At 41.7% G+C, this 24,294-nt stretch overlaps 1 protein-coding gene and 1 pseudogene across 1 annotated transcript in view; both read right to left on the bottom strand.

The window, feature by feature from the left end:
- PGM2 (phosphoglucomutase 2) overlaps positions 1–2,857 on the bottom strand; it is a 36,427-nt gene extending 33,570 nt beyond the window's left edge. The window contains exon 1 of the mRNA XM_025385998.1: positions 2,710–2,857. Within this exon, the coding sequence (XP_025241783.1) occupies positions 2,710–2,790 (81 nt within the window). The 5' untranslated portion in view covers positions 2,791–2,857. The remainder of the gene's footprint in view (positions 1–2,709) is intronic.
- An 18,341-nt stretch (positions 2,858–21,198) lies between these two features.
- On the bottom strand, positions 21,199–23,558 carry LOC112624293 (annotated as a pseudogene).
- Positions 23,559–24,294: the final 736 nt, after the last annotated feature.

Raw genomic sequence — 24,294 nt, 5'->3', positions numbered from 1 at the left:
TACCAGGCATTCACATACCTGGTCAAGTTTGAATATTATAACATCTCCAAGAAGTAGACAAATAACAGAAACCTAATTTTATAGATGGGGAGGTCTCAGAGATTGAGTGACTTGCTTAAATTGCAAGATAAACATTAATCTAGTGCCTCTTCTATAACATTAACTGCTTCAAATAGATGCTAATATGATTCATTTAAGTTCATCATACATTGTCCTATTTTTTTTTTTGTATGGTAGTTGCAGAAAATGTTAAGGTTGGAGAAAAACAATGACAATCACATTAATTTCATATGAGCTTTTAAGTTATGAATTCAGGAAAACAACAGAGGAAGTACTTTATATTCCTGTTTTACAGTCATTATCCACTTAGATGAGCACTCATGCAGGACATGGCCATGCAATTAAACTTTGAAATACTATTGCAAATAAAACCTTGGCTTTCTGGAATTAAGCCCACATTTCCAGATTGTTTCAGATTCAATAGGAATCAAGTAAATCCCACCTTTTTTTGGTGAAAAGCAGCAGACACTAATTACAGAACACAGTCTTACCTATCAGATTCAGACACTAATTACAGAACACAGTCTTACCTATCAGACTGTCAGCTGCCCCCCAAAGAAGGGCCCAGATCGGGTACATAAAAGAGGCTCATAAAAGAGGCTCAATAAATATTCGTGGAGTGAATCAGAAAACACGGACTTCACTGCCACACCCAATATCGAGTGATTCTCCCTTGTTCACAGTGTAGGTCCGGAAAATCTGAATTGGTCTTTGATATAATATGAAAGACCAATTATATATATGGTCTTTGATATATATGATATATATGAAATTTGATATATATGAAAGTAGCCTGAGAGAAACAAAGGAGACGGACAGATAAGAATGAGAAGTCAAGAGGAGAGCAGGATCAAAATCAGCCCTGGCAGTGATGAAAACTGACAGCAGAGAAAACAGCAGGGATGAAGGGCACGGTGGAAATACAGAGGGCACCTGCCAGGGTGCCTTGCCAATCGCGGGGGGGTAGTCAGACTAGAGGGCTGCAGTGCTTTTAGCTGGTGGGAGATTCACTGGAGAATGAACGGGCTTCTTCTAAGTTAGGTGCCAGTTTCAAAGCAAAAAAAGAAATTAACAGAGGATAGAACTTGAGAAGTGGTAAAAAAAAAAAAAAAGACATCTCATCTCTACCCAGAGAGATACAATCTTTCTATACACAGATGCAACACTGTGCAGAAATTAGATTGCTTTCTTCTTCTCCTTTTTCTTCTTAGGGAAAGTGCATTATGAACTCTGACTTCAAAACAATTCTGTACTCTACAAATTGCAAGTTATCAGAAATGGAAACATTTTTCTTCCCTTGAGAATCACAAGGTTATCTTCCGAGGAAAGGAAAAACGCCCCCAAGGAGTTGCCAAGAGCATCCTGGAAATGGGATTTGCTGACATTTTATTTGTAGGGGCCGGAGAATGGTAAATAAAGACAAAGACCTGACCCCTACTGACCTTGTAATCTGCTTTGTTCATTCAAGTATTTCAGTGACCTACTAGGCGTCATGCACTATGCCTATGCCAGGCCCTACAAACCAAGGTAGTGAGAACAGAGAGGCCTGGCCACATAATCTATGGAGGTCCAGTGCACAATGAAAATGGGTGACCTCTTTTTTTACCATTAAGATTTTCAAGACAGGACAGCAGGACATTAAACCAACAGTGGGCCCTTCCAGGAGCGGGAGTCCTGTGAGACTGCAGGGGTCTCTCGCCCCTGAAGTCGGCCCTGGAGACAGACATTAAACAAACTTACAAATAAGTGTGTTTGGAGTTTTTTGTTTTTACCATTTGTAGTAAGAGCTAGAAAGGAAAATAACAGACCGTTTAGAATGAATATTAGGGAGAAATAATTTACACTTCGGAGCCAAGGAAGGACTCTCTACGTAAGCCACATTTAAGTTCAGGCACAAAATGAGTCACAACGGGAGAAACAAGTTCGGCAGAGGAGAGCAGCGAGGGACATTCCGAGAAAACCGAACAGCAAGCAGGAGAACAGGTAGAAAGGGCGAGACGCAAGTTAGAGAGGAGAGAGGGAGTGATGTCCAGAGCTGGGTTCCTGATTCTAAGAAAAGGAATGAAGAGACAGAAAACCGTGCTGTGTCCAAAGGGTTCCTCCTCTGTAGTCAAAGTTCAAAGGGGTACTCCTGAAGCCAGGCGGGCCCACCCAGGAGGATCCTTGGTTTGTAACCAAGCCCTCGGGATGGAAGGACCGGACTACAACGCTGCTCAGCAAAGGTCTCAGCGGCCAAAGGAATAGGCGGGACGGAGCGATTATGGGTCCATGGGGATGCACAGCAGACCACGGACCACGAGCCAGCTGTCTGAGTGACAGGCGTGCGCCCCTCAGCTAGACAGCGTCCAGGGTCTGGCCGCGCTTAGACCACCCTGGCTCGCTCCTCTACTCCAAACTTGCAGTCCAGCCGGCCGGATGGCTGGTTTCGTCCGGGAATAAGCCTTCCCGGCCTAACTCCGAACGTGCCACATGCCTGCCAGGCCGAAGGAAGCCTAGCAGCGGCCGCACCCTTCTCCTGGGTCTTCCCGGGAGAGAAGCGGGGTGCACGGGGCGGGAAGGCAGCTCAGGCAGCGCACGCGGCGCCGCGCCTGGGGAGGGCGGAGCACTCGGCCCCGCTCCGGGCGCTCCCCGCCTGCTGACGCCCCTCACCTTGTCCCAGCGCAGCCACTGGGCCGTCTCCTGGTCCAGCCGGGCGTCCTCACCGAGACCGCCGCCTCCTGGAGCCGCCATCGCTGAGCTTGTGCTGCCGCGGCGGAGGGAAGTAGGCGGTGAGGTCACTCTTCCGGCCCGGCCCCAAGAGGTGGAGGCGGAGGCGGGGGCGGGGCGAGCCGCGGCAGAGCCAGCCGGTCCTGGGGAAAGTGACGTGCGCCGCGGCGGGCACGCCTCCTTGCCTTTTGTGGGTGTGCCACGGGGGGTGGGAGTGAGCGCGGAGGAATTGCGCGGCTGGGGTGAGTTGCTGGAACCTAGCACGAATGAAAGGCTTTGCCATCGTCTCTGATGCATCCAGGTTACAGCCAGCCGTGAGTTCCTGCTGCGCGCCAGGCACATGTCAGATGCTGGGATACCAGGAAGTGCACCCAGATAGGGGCCTGAAGATTATGTAGAAATTCAGAGGGTCAAGAACAGCCAGAAAAAAAATATTGAAAAAGAAAAACAAAGTGGGAAGACCAGTGGAATATAAGATAGAGACCAGAAACAAAAATACACGTGTATGGACAATTTATTTCAGAGGCGGGGCTGCAGAGCACAGGAGGAAACTATTTTTAGTTAACGGTGCTGGGTCAACGGGATATCCACGTAGGGAAAAGAAAAAAGAGAAATTGGCCCCCCACCTCTCATCACACACAGCTCTGAATTCCAGATCAATTGTGGCTCTAAGTGTGAAAGGTAGCGTGAAACTTATGGGAACTAACATAGGAGCACATCTTCCTGACTCTGGTATCACCAAGCCATAAAGAAGATGCATACCCATAAGCATAAAAAGGCACGTGCAGGAATATTTCTAGCAGCATTATTTGTAAAAGCCTCAAACTGGAAACAACCCAGATGACCATCGACAATACAATGGATAAATACTTGGTAGTATATCCATACCAACTCATATAAATAAATCATGGCACATTGATACAGCAGTGCAAGTGAACTACTGTTATACACAACATCATGAATGAATCTCACAAACACTGAGTGACGGAGTTCAAAAACCCGCCTCCCCACCCCCAAATACTGGATCATTCATCTGTAGTCCCAGGTACTTGGTGATGGGGGAGCTGGAGGGAGTCCTGAGGAGGAAGGATCGCTTGAGCCTGGGAGGTCGAGGCTGCAGTAAGCTCTGATTATGCCACTGTTCTCCAGCCTGGGAGACAGAGGGAGACCCTGGAAAAAAAAAAGAAAGAAAGAAACAACCGAAATATATAAAATTATAGGGAGAGGGAACAAATCAGTGATTTTCAAGAGCTGGGGGTGGGGGGAGGGGTTGACTACCAAGGGCACAACGGAATTTGAGGGAGTTGTGGAACTGTTCAGTATCTTGATTGAGTTTGGGGTTTACGTTTATCAAAACTCATAGAACTAGGATATAAAGGGTAAAGTTCACTGTACGTAAGTTGTATCTTTTTTTCTTAAGTTTTAAGATTAAAAACTAAAAAGGAGGCAAAACTAATCTATGATGTCAGGAGAGTGGTAGCTTTGTGAAGGAGGGAAAGTGCCTTCTGGGGTTCTGGGACTGTTCTGTTTCTTGACCTGGATGATGGTCAACAGGTGTGTTCACTTTGTAATATTCACTAAGCTGCAATCTTATGAGTTGTGCATTTTCTGTATGTTCTTCAATTTTTTTTTATTATTATTTTTTGAGACACAGTGTCGCTCTGTCACCCAAGCTGGAGTACAGTGGTACGATCTCAGCTCACTGTAACCTCTGCCTCCTGGGTTCAAGAGATTCTCATGTCTCAGCCTCCTGAGCAGCTGGGATTACAGGGGTGTGCCACCATGCCCGGCTTATTTATTTATTTATTTATTTATTTATTTGAGACAGAGTCTTGCTCTGTCACCCAGGCTGGAGTGCAATGGTGGGATCTCAGCTCACTGCAACCTCCATCTCCCAGGTCCAAGTGATTCTCCTGCCTCAGCCTCCCGAGTAGCTGGGATTATATGTGTGAGCCACCATGCCCAGCCTTTTTTTTTTTTTTTTTGTATTTTTAGTAGAGAACGGATTTCACCATGTTGGTCAGGCTGGTCATGAACTCCTGACCTCAAGTGATCTGCCCACTTCGGCCTTCCAAAGTGTTGGGAGTACAGGGATGAGCCACTGCGCCCGGCTAGTATGTTCTTCAATTTTAAAAAGAAAAAATATATATCCAGGATCTATGATATCTGTTTAGTGTCATGGGGGAGGCATATTAAACATGTAATCACAGCAGTTAATACAGAATTACAAACTGATAAAATGCTGGAAGGAAAGCAGAGAGGTGTCATGAGGCTGCAGGCTAACAGAGGCCACCTCAGTCCAGAAGCTTGCCTGAGCACTGGAAGCTTAAGAGAGATGTGAGGGAAGGATGTAGCTAATGTGAGAGTGTGGTCCTTCCCCTGACTGCAAAGCCTGAGAGACTGGAGCACAGAGAAGAAGAGGAGGACAGACTGCCTCAGTTTCCCCAAATGTTAGGTGGTCTGCAGGTCCACCACACTCAGGCTCTCTCTTTTCTCTGCACCAGACAAGTCGTCTTCTCAGTCATGCTCTGGAAAAAAATTGCAGGCCATGGAGAGACCCAGGCAGATCTCACTCACCCTTGTTTTCCTCTCAAATGCCAGTTTTCCGAGACGAGTCTGTGCAGCCTTCAGCCTTCTGCCAAGGTAGGAGGGGGGCTGGTGGGTCTCTAAATATCCAGCAGTTCTGGGCCTCAGAGTTCGAGAGTTCATATCTGATGGTTGCAGCTGAGTCTTTACTATGGTTCAAAACACGTGGGGACTGGTGTCTAAGGAAGTTATTTTGGCACCTTTTTTTTTTTTTTGAGATGGAGTCTCATTCTGTCACCCAGGCTGGAGTGCAATGGCATGGTCTTGGCTCACTGCAGCCTCTGCCTCCTGGGTTCCAGTGATTCTCCTGCCTTAGCCTCCTAGTAGCTGAGACTACAGGCGTGTGCCACCACACCCGGCTAATTTTTGTGTTTTTAGTAGAGATGGGGTTTCACTATGTTGGCCAGGCTGGTCTTGGAACTCCTGACCTCGTAATCTACCCACCTTGGCCTCCCCAAGTGCTGGGATTACAGGCATGAGCCACCACACCCAGCCAGGCACCTTTTATTATGTTGGAAACTGTGGGCCCAGGATGATATCCAATCAGAACTATTTTAACTTCATTTGAGACACCAAGGAGCAGATTTTTCAATATTCCTTTATAGAAACAAGGAAAGAAAGCAAGTGTAGTTTCCAAGTAGAGAGGAATTTTTAACTAGTAAGTTGCCAAATGGTAAATAAATTCTTTTCTCTTAGTGAGAGGGGCACCAAGATTTTAGTTACTGCGTTGGAAAACAATGCACGCAGCCATGCTCTGTTCCTCCCATCTGCTTCTCATGTGAAGCAGACGGTTGTGTCAGGGACTTTTCTGGGGTTGCCTGCTGACCTTGGAGGTTCTGACAGTGACACTGCAGAGACCTGAAGCTGATAATTTCTTACATATGACCCTGCAGTTATCATTTTATATCTGTGGAAACCCACATCGAATAGTAGATTGAAGAAGGGTTCTCAGGGAATAAGTCAGACCTTCTTGTTTTGTAAATGAGGAAATGGAGACACCCAAAATTTAAGAGCCTTTCTCCAAGACATACGGCTGGTTAATGACAGAGCCAGGATTGTCACTCTGGGTCTCGTGATATCCCAGTCAAACGTTCAGTCCCTCTCCTGTTTCACTCAGCCCATCTCTACACATATCCATTTCAAAGGAAGTTCCATGAACTCCGGCAACCTGTTTCCATGTGATAATAGCCTGCTCTTGATGAAAACCAAATCCTAACCATGTTTGATATCGATGATGTTAGGCGATGCTTAAAATAACTTCATTTGTTTGTTCGTCTGTCTTGCTGCCTGGGAACGCTTTCACATGAGTGTCCCAATTTCTTTGGAAGTCTTCCCAATGTCCTCGAATACCTGGTCAGCAATTCTATCAGTCCCTTGGTATCCAGTCCAGAAAAAGTTCTTCCAAAACTTTTTATTCTGGAAAGTTTTAATTATTTACGAAATTGATCCTTATGTAACTACCACACAGCTCAACAATGATCAATTCATGGCCAATCTTGTTTCATCTACCCACTTCCCCTTCCTGTGTTAGTTGGAGGAAGATGCCAGATATCATATCATTTCACTTATACATATTTTGGCATGTATCTCTGAAACGTAAGGACATTTGAAAATAACCGCAAAACCATTATCTCACCTAAAATTTTACAAATTAAAGTAGTAATTTTTAAATACCATCAAATGTCCCTTTAATGTTTAAATTTCCACGTATCTATTAATTTATATTAATTATAATTTTAATTTAAATCTTAATTTTATAATTTTTTTGCAGTTTGCTTGAATCAGGAGCCAAATAATCTTCCCATGGCTTCATATGTCTTTGAGGTCTTTTTTATTTTACAGATTCTGCCTCAATTTCCTTGCAGTTTATTTGTTGAAGAAACTAGGTTGTCTGTCCTATAGGGTTTCCCAGTCTGGATTTTGCTGATTGCATCTCTGGTGTTTTCTTTTTTTTTTTTCCTTTGAGACAGAGTCTTTCTCTGTTGCCCAGGCTGGAGTGCAGTGGTGCTATCTCAGCTCAGTGCAACCTCTGCCTCCCGGGTTCAAGCACTTCACCTACCTCAGCTTCCCGAGTAGCTGGGATTACAGGCGCACACCACCATGCCCGGCTAATTTTTTTGGTATTTTTTTAGTAGAGATCGTGTTTCACCATGTTGGGCAGGCTGATCTCAAACTCCTGACCTCAAGTGATCCGCCCACTTCGGCCTCCCAAAGTGCTGGGATTACAGGTGTGAGCCACCGCGCCTAGCCAATCTCTAGTGTTCTTTAGCATGTTCCACTCCCTTCTGTCTTTCCTGTAAGCTCATTTCATTATCATTTTCCCTTTATGGTCTCTCCTTCACTGGATTGACTTCCTGGAGGACAGAAATGGTATCTTACTTATCTTTACCTTCTAGAACCATGCTGCTCTCTGGGCTGATCCTTGAACATGTCAAGCAAGTGCTGGTCTAAGGCCTATATCTGCATTGCCCTCCCCCAGATATTCCCACATTTAATTCAGGCTTCTCCTCAAATATTAGCTCATCAGAAAGATCTCTCTTCTGTAAAATGCTGGTAAATGTTTAACAACTGGCTCCCTGGGATAAAAAGCCCTGACCTATAGTATTTGCCAATTTCCATAGTGTAAATACATCCATCATGGTCGATTTAAAACTACAATGTGATATCACTGAACACAGAGTTGGGAAGAGATTGGAGCGGCACACCATTATATAATATTTCCAATACACAGGTATCATAGATGTAAATAACTTAAAGGACATAGATCATGATAATAGTAATCTACATAGAAGATGCTGAGTTTGAGTATTTATTCGCTTTGTTTTTAATATAATATGTTGACTTTGAAGTTCATATAATTTAATTTTCAATAATGGCAGTATTCGATTGTTCTCACACTGCTGTAAAGAAGTACCTGAGACTGGGTAATTTATGACGAAAAGTGGCTCACGTCCCACGGCCTCTGAAGGAAGCATGATGCTAGCACCTGCTTAGCTTCTGGGGAGGCCTCAGGAAACTTACAATGGCGGAAGGTGAAGAGGGAGCCGGCACTTCACAAGGGCTGAGCAGGAGGAAGAGAGAGAGCAGGGAAGTGCCACACACTTTTAAACAACCAGATCTCCTGAGAACACACTTGCTGTTGTGAGGACAGTACCAAGGGGGAAATCTACCCCCCTCACCCATGATCCATCCCCTCCCACCAGGCCTCACCTCCAACATTGGGGATTACAATTTGACATGAGATTTGGGCGGGGACACAGATTCAAACCTCACTAATGTCTATGTTTAACATCTGTTCTCACAATTACAATTCCTAAAAATTGAAGAGTGTGCTCTCATGAATCAGGATGAGCTGTCGCCAATATACCATTGACTCTCTTGTTCACTGTACCTAAAATGGGATCTTCACCACTCTCTTCTCCTACTTTATTTTTCTTCAAAGTGTTTATCACTCCCTGCCATGCTGTTATAAATTTGATTTTAAAAACCTTGACTGTCTTTTCTGCTGTTTTTTCCCTAACTTAGCCTTCAGCACCTAGAACAGTGCTTGGTTTGTAGCAGATGTTCAGTAAGTATTTGTTGAAGAATGAATCACTGGGTCCCTTATGTTCATAAAGAAAAAATAAACATAGAAAATAATAATAATATAAGACACAGATATGAAACCTACACAAACCTTTTCTCTAAAACAAGTGAACCTTTCTGAATTTAATGAAGAAAAATGTATCGTCACCATTATCTCAGTGTTCTAATTTGAAGGCTGATGAGAAAATGAGTAAATAATGTGCCAGGAGACTTTATCGGTGTACTCATTACTGGCCATAAACTCAAAGTACACCAACAGCAAATCTTTTGGCAGATCATCTGGAGTTTAATGATCTTTTTCAGTGAAAATTTAAAATATCTATTATTTATGCCTATTTTCTTTTTCTTTTTCCTTTTTTTTTTTTTTTTTGAGATGGAGTCTTGCTCTGTCACCCAGGCTGGAGTGCAGTGGTGTGATTTCGGCTCACTGCAGCCTCTGCCTCCTGGGTTCCAGTGATTCTCCTGCCTCAGCCTTCATAGTAGCTGGGATTACAGGCACATGCCACCATGCCCGGCTAATTTTTGTATTTTTAGTAGAAATGGGGTTTCACCATGTTGGCCAGGCTGGTCTTGAATTCCTGACCTCAGGTGATCTGCCCACCTCGGCCTCCCACAGTGCTGGGTTTACAAGCATGAGCCACCACGCCCGGCCTATTTATGCCTATTTTCCTTAAATTCATGAAATTGTCTGATTTTTTCTCATTACTAATTTTAATAATTCTTTGCACTTGAACTACCACTAGGCCTTCTAATATTAAAAGTTTGACACCAGGGCTGGTCTGTGATCCTTGACTCCGCCTTCCTCTTCTCTTTTTCCTCCTGCCAGTGTCTGCTTGTCCAGCACAACCCACCACCTCTCCCTAGCTCTCAGGGCAGGAGTCATTCATTCTCATTAGGGGTTTGATGTTCAGTTAAGCATCATTGTGTCCTTTAGCCTGGGGCATTTGAGTAGCTAACCAGGCATGAAGTTGCTGGTAAACATAGAGAAGCACTGCCACTGAATTGCTGTGTGCTTTAGTTTCTGCCTTGGTCAGAGAGATACCCCAACCACGTCCTCAGAATGTGCGAGGATAAAGCCGTGTAAGAGATTTGTGTTTGAAGACTTCAGCACCCTCTAAAGTGCTAGCATACTCATTCCAGCTTGGGACTGAGCCTGACACCTTTTTTTTTTTTTTTTTTTTTTTTAGCACCTCCGCAAAGAGTTAAATTTAAGACACTTCGCAGGAAGGGAAAGTTGGATTTTGTTTTGTTTTGTTTTGTTTTGTTTCCTGAGCACCACATAATTCCTGATGTTTCTGAAACATCCCTGGTTTTGGAAACTGAATATTTAGCCTGTTTGGGCAGCCACTGTATAAACTGCTGTGCTCCAGATGAAGCTGCCTGATCCATTGTGTTGTTCTTTTTCATCAAAATTACCTTGATCTACCACCTTCTCACCTGTCATTTCCAATTGTACCTGCATTCATATGGAATTTAGTCTGTATTTCCTGAAATGAACAATATTACATAGGAGACCTAGGTGTACTCTTAAAAGAAATACTGGCCTCAAACAAACTTATGTGTCAAAGATAACCCACAAGTCATAATTTAAGGTGGATCATACAGCCTTAAATTCTTAAACGACCATTGTGTTTGATATGGTTTGAGTCTGTGTCCCTGCCCAAATCTCATGTCAAATCATAATCCCCTGTGTTGGAGTTGAAGCCTGGTTGGAGGTGATTGGATCATGGGGGTAGATTTCCCCTTTGGTGCTATTCTCATTATAGTGAGTGAGTTATCAAAAGATCTGATTGTTTATAAGTATGTAGCACCGCTCCTCTCTCTCTTCTTCCTGCTGTGGTCACATGAACGCATGCCACCTTCCTCTTCGCCTTCCTCTTTACCTTCTGCCATGGTTGTAAGTTTCCTATGGCCTCCCCAGACATGATTCCTGTAGAGCCTGTGGAACTGTGAGCCAGTTAAACCTCTTTTCTTCATAAATTAATTACTTGGTTGCAGGTATTTCTTTACAGCAGTGTGATAATGTACAAATACAGTGTTTAAGTCAAGAAAAAAGAATTTTAAACCTGTAGACTTTCCCGTACTAACTGCTATTCGACTTTTTTCTAATCCCATTTTCTTTCAGTGATTAAGTACTCAATAAGTCTCTCTCTCTCTGTCTCTGTGTGTGTGTGTGTGTATGTGTGTGTATCTGTGTGTGTGTATCTGTGTGTGTGTGGTATGACGGTTTCAGATGACTCAGACATCCTTCCTGTAAGAGGATTGTACATCCACCCTTTGTCCTTTGTAAGGGACAATCAGAGTTCTTAGTCCCCTCTTAATGTTAAGAAAACCAATTGTTTTTCAACAAACTTCAGACATGATGTACATAAAATAAGTTTAAAGTTTTTACCATTACAGTTTTCATATTTTGCTTTACAAAATGTTCTCTGACTAGCACAAAGATAAAGACTTCTGCAGAAAGCAGAAAATTCTTGAGTACTGGTTATTATCACATTTTAAAAAGTAGTGTCATTATTTGACTTGATAAGATCTTATTAAAATGTAGTTTGACAAATATAATTTGCTATAGACAGGCCCATTTTGAAATGAAAGGTTTAGGTAATTATATAGTTGGACATCTAAATAATTAAAGATTTTCAATAAGTTTAGTCATTCCTGTATGTCAGATATCCCATTCCATATCTTTATGTCTTAATGCTCAGTTTACATTTTTGTGTATGTGTCTTAGTTCATTCAGGCAGCTATAACAAAATATCATAAACTAGAGTAGCTTATCAACAACAAAAATTTATTTCTCGCAGTTCTGGAGGCTGGGAAGTCCAAAATCAAAGTGCCAGCTGATTCACTGTCTGCTGAGGGCCACCTTCTCACTGTGTCCTCAAATGGTGGAGGAATGAGGGGACTCTCTTTGACGTCTTATATAAGGGCACTAATTCCATCCATGCGGGCTCTACTCCTGTGACCCAATCACCTCCCAAAGGCCCCACTTCTAATATGATCATCTTGGTGGTTAGGATTTCAACATATGAATTTGGGAGGACACAAGCATTCAGTCCATAGCAGTGTGTATTAGTTTTTAGTTTTGGTAATGGAGAAAAAAATTCCATGTTCAACCATAAAAATACCCTTTGAAACGTTTTTCACAATAATTTGCTGAAACATTGAATGGTTAATTTTATGTAACATTAATGATATATCTAATACACAGATGAAAGAGATATTACAATGAACAAGAAAACTAGAATTTTTTAAAAGGCTCAGAAAAGTAAATTAATAACCTCAAATCACAGAATCAATCTGATGGATAAACATTAAATATTAGTTTTATTAATGGTAAAACCTGGATTGAGGCTTCGCATCAAAAGTAGCAAGTTGTCCGCATACATTGACTTCCACCTCTTCTAAAACCACACTAAAATGGAAATAAAGGGATATATTTGGAAGATATAAATCCACAAGGACAAAGAGAATGAGAAGAGGTGGGAAACCATAGCTAATTGTGGAGGGTGGAAAGTAGTTGGAAGAGTGGAGACTGTCATGGCAGCCTTGAGAGAGCTGAATCCCACACTGGCTGTAGGAAAGCCAAGAGCAACTAGTTCCAAGGTAGACTCTCTACCACACACTGATTCAGGAATTGATAGACCCAGATACTTCTGCAAGTTAAGGTGAAGGTGACTAAGACCAGAAAGATTGACTGAAAATCTGTTTAAGAAGCAGTTAGATCTCTAGACTCCTTATACCCCATGTCGATGGTGATTACCCCTTTACTACACACATCAGCAGAAGGCTGGAGATTTATTATCTAGCATTTATGCTGAGGATTTCTTGACTGAGAAACCCTAGATACGGATTATGTTCAGGACACCAAAGTGAAGATAGGAGGAATAAATAAAAATTGATATACTATGAATATTGATACCACCCCATGCTTCTTGTTGATCTATTTTCCTGGAATGCTGGTAGAACCTTATGAGATTGTAACCAGCCCAAAAAGAAAGAACAAGAACTACTGATGTTGACAGTTCCCCAGTGAAATGCTCAGCCAGGTCATCCATATATCTGATATAGCATGCAGAACTTCTAATCAACTTTTTGTCCCCTACCATTAAATATGAGATGACAGCCGAGAACCACCACATTTTGAGCAAACCCTCCAATATGAAAGACAAAGGCCAAAATAAACAAACCACAAGAAGAAAATAATCTATATGAAAAAGAGGTTATGCATGGAAAAGGAAATGTGAAAAAACACAAAATATCTTAAGAAAGATGAAAAAAATTGTGCTTTTCTTATAATTAAATGTGAGATTATATGAATATAAGAATATTATTATCTTATAATTAAAAATAAGAGAAGATTTAGGGAATAGAAAAGAGTTCATGAAAATTAAAAACATAATAGTAAAAATGAAAAATTCCAAAGAATGCTTAGAAGAAAAAGTGCAAGAAGTCTTCCTAGAACAAAAAAAATAAAAAAAAAGAGAAAAGGGTTTTTTGTTATTGTTGTTTGTTTGTTTTCCTTTTTTTTGTTTTTTGACAGGATCTTGCTCTGTTGCCCAGGCTGGAGTGCAATGGCATACACACAGCTCACTGCAGCCTCAACCTCTTGACCTCAAGCAATCCTCCCTCTTCAGCCTCCTGAGTAGCTGGGAGCACAGCCATTTGCCACTAGGCTCAGCTAATTTTTAAAAATTCTTTTGTAGAGATGGGGGTCCCACCATCTTGCTGAGGCTGGTCTCAAACTCCTGGGCTCAAGCAATCCTCCTGCTCCAGTCTCCTGAAGTGCTGGGATTACAGGCATGAGCCACCACACCCAGCCTAGAAAAATGTTTTATAAATGAGAAATCAAAGGAGTAATTTTGGAATTGCAGAAAAGGAGAGCAGAGAAAACGGAGGGAGAGAATCATCAAAGAAATAATTCAAGAAAAATCCCCAGATGTAAATTTCCACATTAAAAGGGCCCTCTGAGTACCCAATGAAATATGTCTAAGACCCACATTGAGACACATGATAATGAAATTTCAAAGCATTCTTGCCAAATGAGGGAGTGAACCCAAGAAGATGGCATGGGATCTGAGAAACAGGTGATTCATAAGAGAACAATGAAAAGTATCTCTAGGACCATGTTACAGGAAGACATTGAAATGACCTCTGTGCAGCTGACCTATCAGTTAATCCCGATGGAGCAGGTCAGAAAGCACCAGGAGAGACAGTTTCAAAAAGTCCAAAATGGTAGAACACCTGATGGGTTTGAAAGCACTGAGAGGAGATTGGCTCAACTGGAGGAAAAGTTGGGAATAAATTAGCATTAGATATTAGAAATTTAGGCACCCTTTTAAAAAGGCAATTATATAAGTTCTAGAGAAACAAATTGTCAGGAAAGGAAAATAAGTAATATATGATTTTTTGATTTAGCTGCCAACAGTGTTTCCATTTTACACGGGCATAAAATAGAAACACTGAATATCGATCTAACCAAACTTACAACATAGTGGGAGGGTGAGACATTGGGAGGAGTGTTTGTGTGTGTGTCTAGATGTACTTTTTAAAATGTAAAATCAGGCCTGGCACTGTGATTCACACCTGTAACCCCAACACTTTGGGAGACCGAGGTGGGGGGAACGCTTTGAGCCCAGGAGTTTGGGACCAGCCTGGGCAAGACAGGAAGACCCCATCTCTACAAAATGTTTTTGTTTGTTTGTTTTCGAGATGGAGTTTTGCTCTTGTTTTCCAGGCTGGAGCATAGTGGCACGATCTCGGCCCACTACAACCTTCACATCTCGAGTTCAAGCTTCAAGCGATTCTCCTGCCTCAGTCTCCCTAGTAGCTGAGATTACAGGCATGCACCACTACACCTGGCTAATTTTGTATTTTTAGTAGAGACAGTGTTGGTCAGGCTGGTCTTGAACTCCCTACCTCAGGTGATCCACCCACCTTGGCCTCCCAAAGTGCTGGGATTATAAGCGTGAGCCACCACACCCCTGCCAAAAAAAAAAAAAAAATTAGCTGGGCATCTGGTCCCCTCTACCTGGGAGGCTGAGGTGAGAGGATCACTTAAACCTGGGAGGTTGAGGCTGCAGTAAGGCGTGATTGTGCCACTGCACTCCAGCCTGTGTGATAGAGTGAGACCCCATCTCAAAAAATAAAAATAAAGAGTAAAATCATCTCCTACAGTGGGAAATAAATAATGTTTAAAAGTAAAAAAATAAAAAAATAAATAAAAATATCCAAGGCATATCTGTATAAGAATGTTCTTCAGAACCATTGAGGGAAATACAAAAGAACTGGTTGAAAAGAATGAAATGTAGTTGCATTATCGGAAATGGCGAAGTTGTAGAGGCTGCCATTTTTCTTAACAAGCCTTTTAGAATTTATGTAACTCTTTAAATTATGGACATGTATAACTTTCATTTAAAAATATAAAACCAAAAAAAAAATCCGTTTTGAAGAAGAGGCTGTGAGGTGAAATCAAATGGGCTGCACATTAATTTGGCCCAGTTGGTCTTTATTCAAGAATTGAGGTCTGGGGCACCCCAAACTGTAGAGGTGCCCGAGAAGGCACAGCCAGAACTGTAGGAGAAAAACAGAGTGTGGTGTCTTGGAAGCCAAGTGGGTCAAGTGTTTCAAGGACGAATTATCAGCTTTCTCAAATGCTTCCAAGAAGAAAGTAAGAAAGTTCAGAAATCTGCCGGGCGCGGTGGCTCATGCCTGTAATCCCAGCACTTTGGGAGGTTGGGATCGCGCCACTGCACTTCAGCCTGGAGACAGAGCGAGACTTCGTCTCAAAAAAAAAAAAAAAAAAAAAAAGTTCAGAAATTACCATGTGAATCAAGAATACACAAATCCCAGGTATTTGCTTGAGATTTCCAGCGGACAGAAAAAAAGCCATTGGCTTCCTAGTTCAAAATAACCTGGGGACCTGAAAAAACAGACAAAGAACCATCTCCCCAACCCTGATCTCTCTGTTTCTCTCTCTCTCTGTCTCTCAAAGCCTGAGCTATGGTTAGACCTTTGGACTTTATGGGGTACAGCTTAGGCATTTGTCAAGATGTTCCGTTCTGATTCTGGTGGTGAGCAAGGCTTGGGAACACTGGCTTGGCTAGATAAAGTGGAGAACAGTAGCTGATAGCTGTGCATTGAGCATACCTACAGATCCTTTATATATTCAAACTGCAGTTACTTTACCCTCATCAATAATCCACATATCTGAGGTTTTTGTTAATATTCACCTCATATATAGCATGTTTTTAGCATCATATTTTAAAATATTCATTTTACATTAAAGAAAGTGAATGGACTACTCTTCGTAAGGGATTTTTCTCCTGGAGTTTTATGTTATTACACATGATACCTATTCTCATACATAACCACATTGTCATTCAGATATTAAAGACTTCCTTTTGGATGAAAGTATTAGACTTTGAGACAGACAGGAAAGCTGTTAAGCTGTTATTTCAAAGGCTTTTGTAAAAGAACAACTTATACAGGCACCAAATAGCTCATAATTCAGTTATTAATTCTACAGTCCTCTTTTAAGCCATAAAGGCTTTCTGGAACAGTAATAATAAAAAGCAATTTTTCTTGTACTAATGACTATTCACTTGTATTATTCAGTATAATACTATTCTTTTCTCTGAAAATTTTTAACTATTAAAAACATCTCCTTTTTATTGTAGTAAAATATGTTATATTAAATTTACCATTTTAACCTTTTAAAAAAAATGTACAGTTCTGTGGCATTCAATACATTCACATTGTTGTGCAATCAATACCCATCCATCTCTAGAACTAAAACATATCTTTGGTTTACATTGTAAATATTTAAAACTAATTGTTTTATATGAGTAACGTCCGTTGAAAATTAAGTGTTGGCCAAGCTAATAAAAACTAATATAAATATTAAGAGAATACTAAGAAAACAGTTTATGAGTATCTTGGAATATCTCATTTTCCTCTTTTACTGTATTAGTTTTCTAGATAACAAATTATCTTAAAGCTTTGCAGCTTAAAACAACAGATATTTTATATTCTTTTTATCATATTAAGCCTTTGACATCTTTTGAGTATTTTACATTACCATTGTCAATTCAGACTAGCCTCCTTTCAAGAGCTTGATAGCTGCCACGTGGGTAGTAGTTACCATTGTGGACACCACAATTCTACGTGCTGCGGTTACTGGTAAGTTTTAGTAATCTGTTTCTATCTCTAGCTCTGTCTCTATTCCTAGCTAGAGCTATGTAAACATCAATTTAGTACATTTGTATAACTAAATCTTTAATCAATGTTGGATTCTACATGGAAATTAATTAAGAGAACTACCAGATTTATACAAACAATCGGCAACACACAGGCTGCAGCAGCCCACACATTCATCTCTAGGGTAAGCTGTAAGAGTTCAGAATTAGTAGAGAGCACTCGGGGCATAGTTCACTTCTCCAAGCCCTGTGGTATTAGTATTCCTGCATTAAAATAGCAGATTCACAATGAACAATAATGAAACCACGACTGTAAAGAGAAGAAACAAACTGCAAGTTACTTCCTCTCCTTCATTCTCTATGATCACTTCGAGTTTTTATGTGTGTTTAAATGTTAAAACAATGACACATAGAAGCTATGAGGTGTGATATTTCTCTTTGGTAAAATGCAAATTTGAGTTGTTATGTGAATCATTTTAGTGTGTTTGAATAAATGCCTTTACAATGGAATCATATTCATCTTTTTTATTGATAATGGTTTTTAAACTATAAAATCAAGAAAACAAATATAACTATTACAGGATATTTATAGAAAATATTTTTGTCATATGAGAGAGCAAAGATTTAAAAACAAAAACACCCTCTAGGTGCCAGATACATTGGGTTTTCCACTGCCATAAGCCTAACCTCTTTTAAATACTACCCTTCTCTCAACCTTTTTTTTTTTTTTTTTTTTTTGGAGATGGAGTTTCACTCTTGTCACCCAAGTTGGAGTGCAATGGTGCAATCTCAGCTCACTGCAACCTCCACCTCCTGGATTCAAGTTATTCTCCTACTTCAGCCTCCCAGGAAGCTGGGATTACAGGTGCACACCACCACCCTCAGCTAACTTTTGTATTTTTAGTAGAGATGGGGTTTCGCCATGTTGGCCAGGATGGTCTTGAACTACTGACCTCAGGTAATCCACCCTTTTTGGCCTCCCAAAGTGTTGGGATTACAGGCATGAGCCACCGCGCCTGGCCTACCTTTCTCTCAATTAATATGAGAAAGTAGAATTAGAATAGGTTAAAGCACTGACACACTTAACTGAATCTGGTATTTTCTTTCTTAATACACTGTAATTATTTTGTATTAAATATAAAAGGGGTTTCCTTTTTATAGTATTTGAGTTTTTGGCACTTTTTTATTTAATGGATGCCTGCTTCCCTTTTTTTCAAACCCTAGAACAGAACACATCGTAGATAGTAAATTATTTGCTGGCATACTTGCTGTATGAAAACTCTTCAGTTATCACGTGGGCAGCCTGGAAAATAAGCTCTGAATTAAGCTTTTTTTTTTTTTGAGACAGAGTCTCGCTCTGTCGCCCAGGCTGGAGTGCAGTGGCCGGATCTCAGCTCACTGCAAGCTCCACCTCCCGGGTTTGCGCCATTCTCCTGCCTCAGCCTCTCGAGTAGCTGGGACTACAGGCGCCCGCCACCTCGCCTGGCTAGTTTTTGGTATGTTTTTTAGTAGAGACGGGGTTTCACCGCGTTAGCCAGGATGGTCACGATCTCTTGACCTCGTGATCCACCCGTCTCGGCCTCCCAAAGTGCTGGGATTACAGGCTTGAGCCACCGCGCCCGGCCTGAAGTAAGCTTTAGAGCTCATTTTAGGTCTCAGAAGCAGGGGGTTGTAGGACAAATTCACAAACACATGCGAGTTGCACCAATTACACTCAATTCACTTGGTACCATCCTGGTTTTGTAGGGCCCATGGATGGGCTCAGACAGATGAAATCCCTCTATATGGAGGAGCTGGGCACCCCAGGCCATGGCCTTGATCAAGATATCATAAGAGGATGTTGTCTAGACAACATCAGCATTCCAGGACCCTGTCTACTGATGGGCTTAAACTAAGGAAAGTTATACAACATTAGCCAACATACAGTCATAATTATTATTAATAGTTTATTGTAGGTACAGCAAAAGTGTTAGAAATTTCCACCACAACTCCTAGGTACGCAAAAGAGTAGTTTCTTTATTTCTATAGCTGATCTGTTTTTTCTGCATATACCATGAAAACATTGAGAATGCTCATATATTGAGAATGATGGGAATATATGTGTGTAGAGTCACTTTGGAAATCAAGGGAAATAAAAAATGTGCAGGACTGGGCATGGTGGCTCACATCTGTAATCTCAGCACTTTGGAAGGCTGAGGTGGGAGCATCGTCTGAGTCCAGGAATATGAGACCAGCCCAGGCAACAGGGTGAAACCCTGCGTATTAGTCTGTTTGTAAGCTGTTGATAAAGACATACTCAAGACTAGGTAATTTATAAAAGAAAAGAGGTTTAATGGACTCACAGTTCCACGTTGTTGGGGAAGCCTCCCAATCATGGCGGAAAACAAAAGGCACGTCTTACATGGTGGCATGCAAGAGAGAATGAGAGTCAAGTGAAAGGAGAAACTGCTAATAAAATCATCAGATCTCAGGAGACTTATTCACTACCATGAGAAGAGTATGGGGAAAATGCCCCCATGATTAAATTATCTCCCACTGGGTATGTCCCACAACACATGGGAATTATGGGAGCTACAATTCAAGATGAGATTTTGGTGGGTACACAGCCAAACCACATCACCCTGTCTCTACAAAAACAAAACAAAATAACCTCCCAAAAAACTATAAAACAAAAATTAGCTGGATATGGTGGCCTGTCCCTGTGGTCCCAGCTACTCAGGAGGTGGAGGTGGGAGAATCACTTAAGCCCAGGAGGTTAAGGCTGCAGTGAGCAAGATGGCACCACTGCACTCCAGCCTGGGTGACAGAGTGAGACCCTGTCTCAAAAGAAAAAAGAAAGAAAGCACCTACTCCATGTTTTGGTATTTCTGTCTTACGTATTTATTTATTTATCTTTACCGTACAGCTTGCATATTTATTGAACAAATACTACTAAAATAGCTAAAATACACTGGGTACTTGTCATGAGTGCATCAGTAAAGATCATGTTGTTACAAAAGCCCACATTTTCTGCAGTGCACAACTGCAACTCTATACTAAATGCCACACGTGCGGAATACTGTTTTTTTTTTCTCTATTTGCACAGCTGATGTACCTATTCTAACAAAGGAAAGAGAGGAGGAATGCACAAGAAACTCAGGCCAATGGGGGAAAGAGAAGAGAACGAAGACATGCAGTGCACGGGTCATCGGTGTGTTGACAAAGAGTCAAACTTGGCCGAGTGAGATGGCTCACACCTGTAATCCCTGCACTTTGGTAGGCTGAGACAGGTGGATCATCTGAGGTCAAGAGTTCAAGACCAGCCTGGCCAACATGGTGAAACCTTGTCTGTATCAAAAATATAAAAATTAGCCGGATGTGGTGGTGCACACCTGTAGTCCTAGCTACTCAGGAGGCTGAGGCAAAAGAATTACTTGAACCTGGGAGGTGGAGGTTGCAGTGAGATGAGATCGTGCCACTGCACTCCAGCCTGGGCAACACAGTAAGACTCTGTCTCAAAAAAGAAAAAAAGAAAAGAAAGAAAAGAAAAGAGTCAAACTCTAAAATCTTTGAAGAGATTTATTCTGCACATAAGAATAAATCTTCAGAAGATCCTGAGAACATGTGCCCAAGGTGGTTGGTAAAACCAAGCACAGCTTGATTTTACACATTTCAGGGACACACGAGACGTCAATAAAATATATTTAACATATACACTGGTCCGGTCCAGACAGGTGGGGAAACTTGAAGCGTGCGGGAAGGTGGGGGTTTCCAGGTTATAGGTAGATTTAAAAAGTTTCTGATTGGTAATTGGTTGAAAGAGGTTGTGGAGACCAAAGTTTAGTGTGCAGATGAAGCCTACAGGTAGCAGGATTCAGAGAGAATAGATCGTAAATGTTTCTTTTCAGACTTAAGGTCTGTGTTGATGTTAAAGCTGGAGGGATATAATGAGGCCTGTTTATCCCCCACTTCCCATCACTGCCTGAACCAGTCTTTCAGGATAAATTTGAGAGTGCCCTGGCTGAGGAGGAAGTCCATTCAGATGGTTGGGGGGGTGGGTGGGGCTTAGAATTTTGTTTTTGGTTTACAGATATTTAATAGTCAGAAGCAGAACAATTCCAAACAAGGCCTGCCCTGTCAAAGGAAGAGCTGAAAAATGGCTACATAAAAAATAGGATGGGCTTTAGACTGGCTAACACAACAACATTCCATGAATAGATGGTATTTTATTTTTGTTTATCCCATTTCAGGGGGAGCAAGGACAAAGATGTAAAATCTATGCCTTGCTTATCAAAACTGCCAATAAAAAAGAGTGCTCTACTTTCAAAAATTATTCTTATTTTGTAAAGACATTTTTTCCAACTTAATTTTTGGAAAAGGTGTAATTTTCATATTCCTACTCAGATGCCAGTGTTTTGGATTTTTTTTCCAGAGGGAATTTATTTAAAAAGAGTTTGCCTCCCCCCATCCCCAATACCTTTTCAAACAATAAGGATCCAAAGAGACACCTCAAAATCCCGTTAAAATTATTGTTTTTCTTTATCTAAACAGGCAGGCAAGGTGATGGAAAAGAAGAGATTTGGTAAGTAAATTACAGTTTTGTGATTGCCCCTGCTGCTGTCACTGCACGTCCATGAGTGTTATCCACGCTACTGTGACTGCATGTCTGTAAGTGCCAGCCAGTGAGACACTAGTCTCTCACACACTATGGCAGCATTCACTCAGCCTACACCACTGAGGAAGAAAGCTGCACTGAAGACATGAGGAAAACAAGTCAATCCAGTCTAGAGAACAATATCCAGGGAAACAGAGTACCAATACCTTCTTAGAAAGTGGAAGGAAAAGATAACTCCTTCGGGGCTACCTTGCCAAGGAGCATGTTGAAAATCCAAAATAGGCCAGGCGTGGAGGCTCATGCCTGTAATCCCAGCACTTTGGGAGGCTGAGGTGGGCAGGTCACCTGAGGTCATGAGTTAGAAACCAGCCTGGCCAACATGGTGAAACTTGGTCTCTTAAAAAAATACAAGAATTAGCCAGGTGTGGTGGTGCATGCCTGTAATCTCAGCTACTCAGGAGGCAGGAGAATTGCTTGAACCCAGGAGGCAGAGGCTGCAGTGAGCCAAGATCATGCCACTGCACTCCACACTCCAGGCTGGGTGACAGAGAAAGACTCCATCTAAAAGGAAAAAATAAATAAATAAAATAAAATCCAAAATAGCACCATTCATCAGTGTCTCAGGTCCTGTGGCAGCATCTCAGTCACTTACCATAAGGAAACAGTGAGTTTCAAACTACTTTTATACATCAAAAGGGTACAGGGATAAAATATAGAGATATACAGACAATTCATGAACATAAACTATGAGGCTTGATACATGTAAATGAAAAAAAAAAAGTGGTGGTGGTGGGGCAGTCTCAGCCTCTGCAAGAAGCAGGAGTTGTTTGAGTGAAAAGGCAGGAGTGGGTTGGTCGGGTGAACAGGGTGGGAGACAGTTGTGGCAGACAATGTTGTAGTGAATCAGGCCTGTAGGCCCACCTGTAAGGGTTGTAAACGTGTATTCACAGTGTGAAATCTGAGCGTTTCCACTTGAGACAGAATGGCTAGAAACTGATTTGATGATACCTATTTGTTCACTGTAAATTATAGCAAGGCTCAGAGCCCCATTGTTTCTTCTTATACTTGATGATTTGCAGAGAAAAGAAAATCCCATAGATGATACCACGACCTTGTCAAAACCCACACACCATATGTAATACAAATGGAGGTGTTCGGATTTTAAAAAGTGGAGGTGTTTTAGTCCGTTTTGACACTGCTATAAAGAAATACCTCAGACTGGGTAATTTATAAAGAAAACCTCTTTGGAGGCCTCAGGAAACTTACAATAATGGTTGAAGGCAAAGGGGTAGCAAAGGCACATCTTACATGGTGGCAGGCGAGAGACAGTGAAGGAGTGAAGCGGGAAGAACGCCTTATAAAGCCATCAGATCTAGTGACAACTCACTTACTATCACAAGAACAGCATGGGGGAAACCAGCCTCATGATCCAATCACCTCCCACCAGATCCTGCCCTCAACACATGGGGATCATGGGGATTACAAATGGAGATGAGGTTTGGGTGGGGACACAGAGCCAAACCATATTGGAGGTAATGGATTCTTGGGGAGCAGACTTCATTGCTGCCCAGTGGAGTCAGTGAGACAGAGTTGGTCTCATTGTTCTTCTTGTGGCTCAATTCCTCTGGGACAGAAAGTCTTCCTTTAGGAAGCCTTCTCTCCATCTCCTTGTTTGGAAATGGTTCTTGACTGACCCAGACAGAGTTCTGGGTAATAAACCATTTTGAGAATCCTAGTCTTGGGTTTCTATTCTCCCTCTCTTCAGTCCAGGGAGACCAACAGACAAAAGCCCCTCTCCCTGTTCACTCTCTCTCCCTTCTACACCTGAAACACAAATGTCCATCTTAGAGCATTTTTAACCTACAGCAGGGATCCGCCAACATTTTCTGTAAAAGCCCAGATACTGTTATAAAAGTTTTGGGCTTCCAAAGATCTGTTCCATAGACAACATGTCAGTGACTAGGTGTGTTTGTGTTCAATGAAACTTCATTTGTAGATACGAAAATTTAAATTTCATTTAATTTTGACATGTCACAAAACATTCTTCTCTTCCTTTTCCTATTTTTATACCCATTACTCTTAGCTGTGGGCCATACCAAAACAGGCAGTGGGCTGGGTTTGTCCTGTGGGAGTCATGCTTTGCCCGTCTCTGTCTTAAGGGAACTGTTGTGTATGTGTGCTGCCAGGCTCATGCATAACAGTTCGCAGCAGTGTTACCTGTGACAGCCACAAAACAAAAAGTCTACTACGGAAGCATAGGTAATAAGTAATAATTTGTGATATAGTCATAGAATGGAACACTGCATGGTGCCAAAAATGCATGTACCAGTATCAGTGTGATACATGTATCAGTATGATTGGATCTGAATCACTTAATATTGATCCAAAAAGGAAGTCACAGAAGAATTCATACAGCCTGATACAGTTATAGTAAGGTTAAAGAAGGCAAAATTAAACAATACATAGCTAATAAAACTATAAAGAGGCCGGGCGCACCCTGTAATCCCAGCACTTTGGGAAGCCTGTGATCCCTGCACCTGTAATCCCTGCAACTTTGGGAGGCCG

The sequence above is a fragment of the Theropithecus gelada genome, chromosome 5, assembly GCF_003255815.1.
Source record: "Theropithecus gelada isolate Dixy chromosome 5, Tgel_1.0, whole genome shotgun sequence".
In the NCBI taxonomy this organism is placed as follows: domain Eukaryota; kingdom Metazoa; phylum Chordata; class Mammalia; order Primates; family Cercopithecidae; genus Theropithecus; species Theropithecus gelada.
This window is presented reverse-complemented; position numbering and strand designations above follow the sequence as displayed.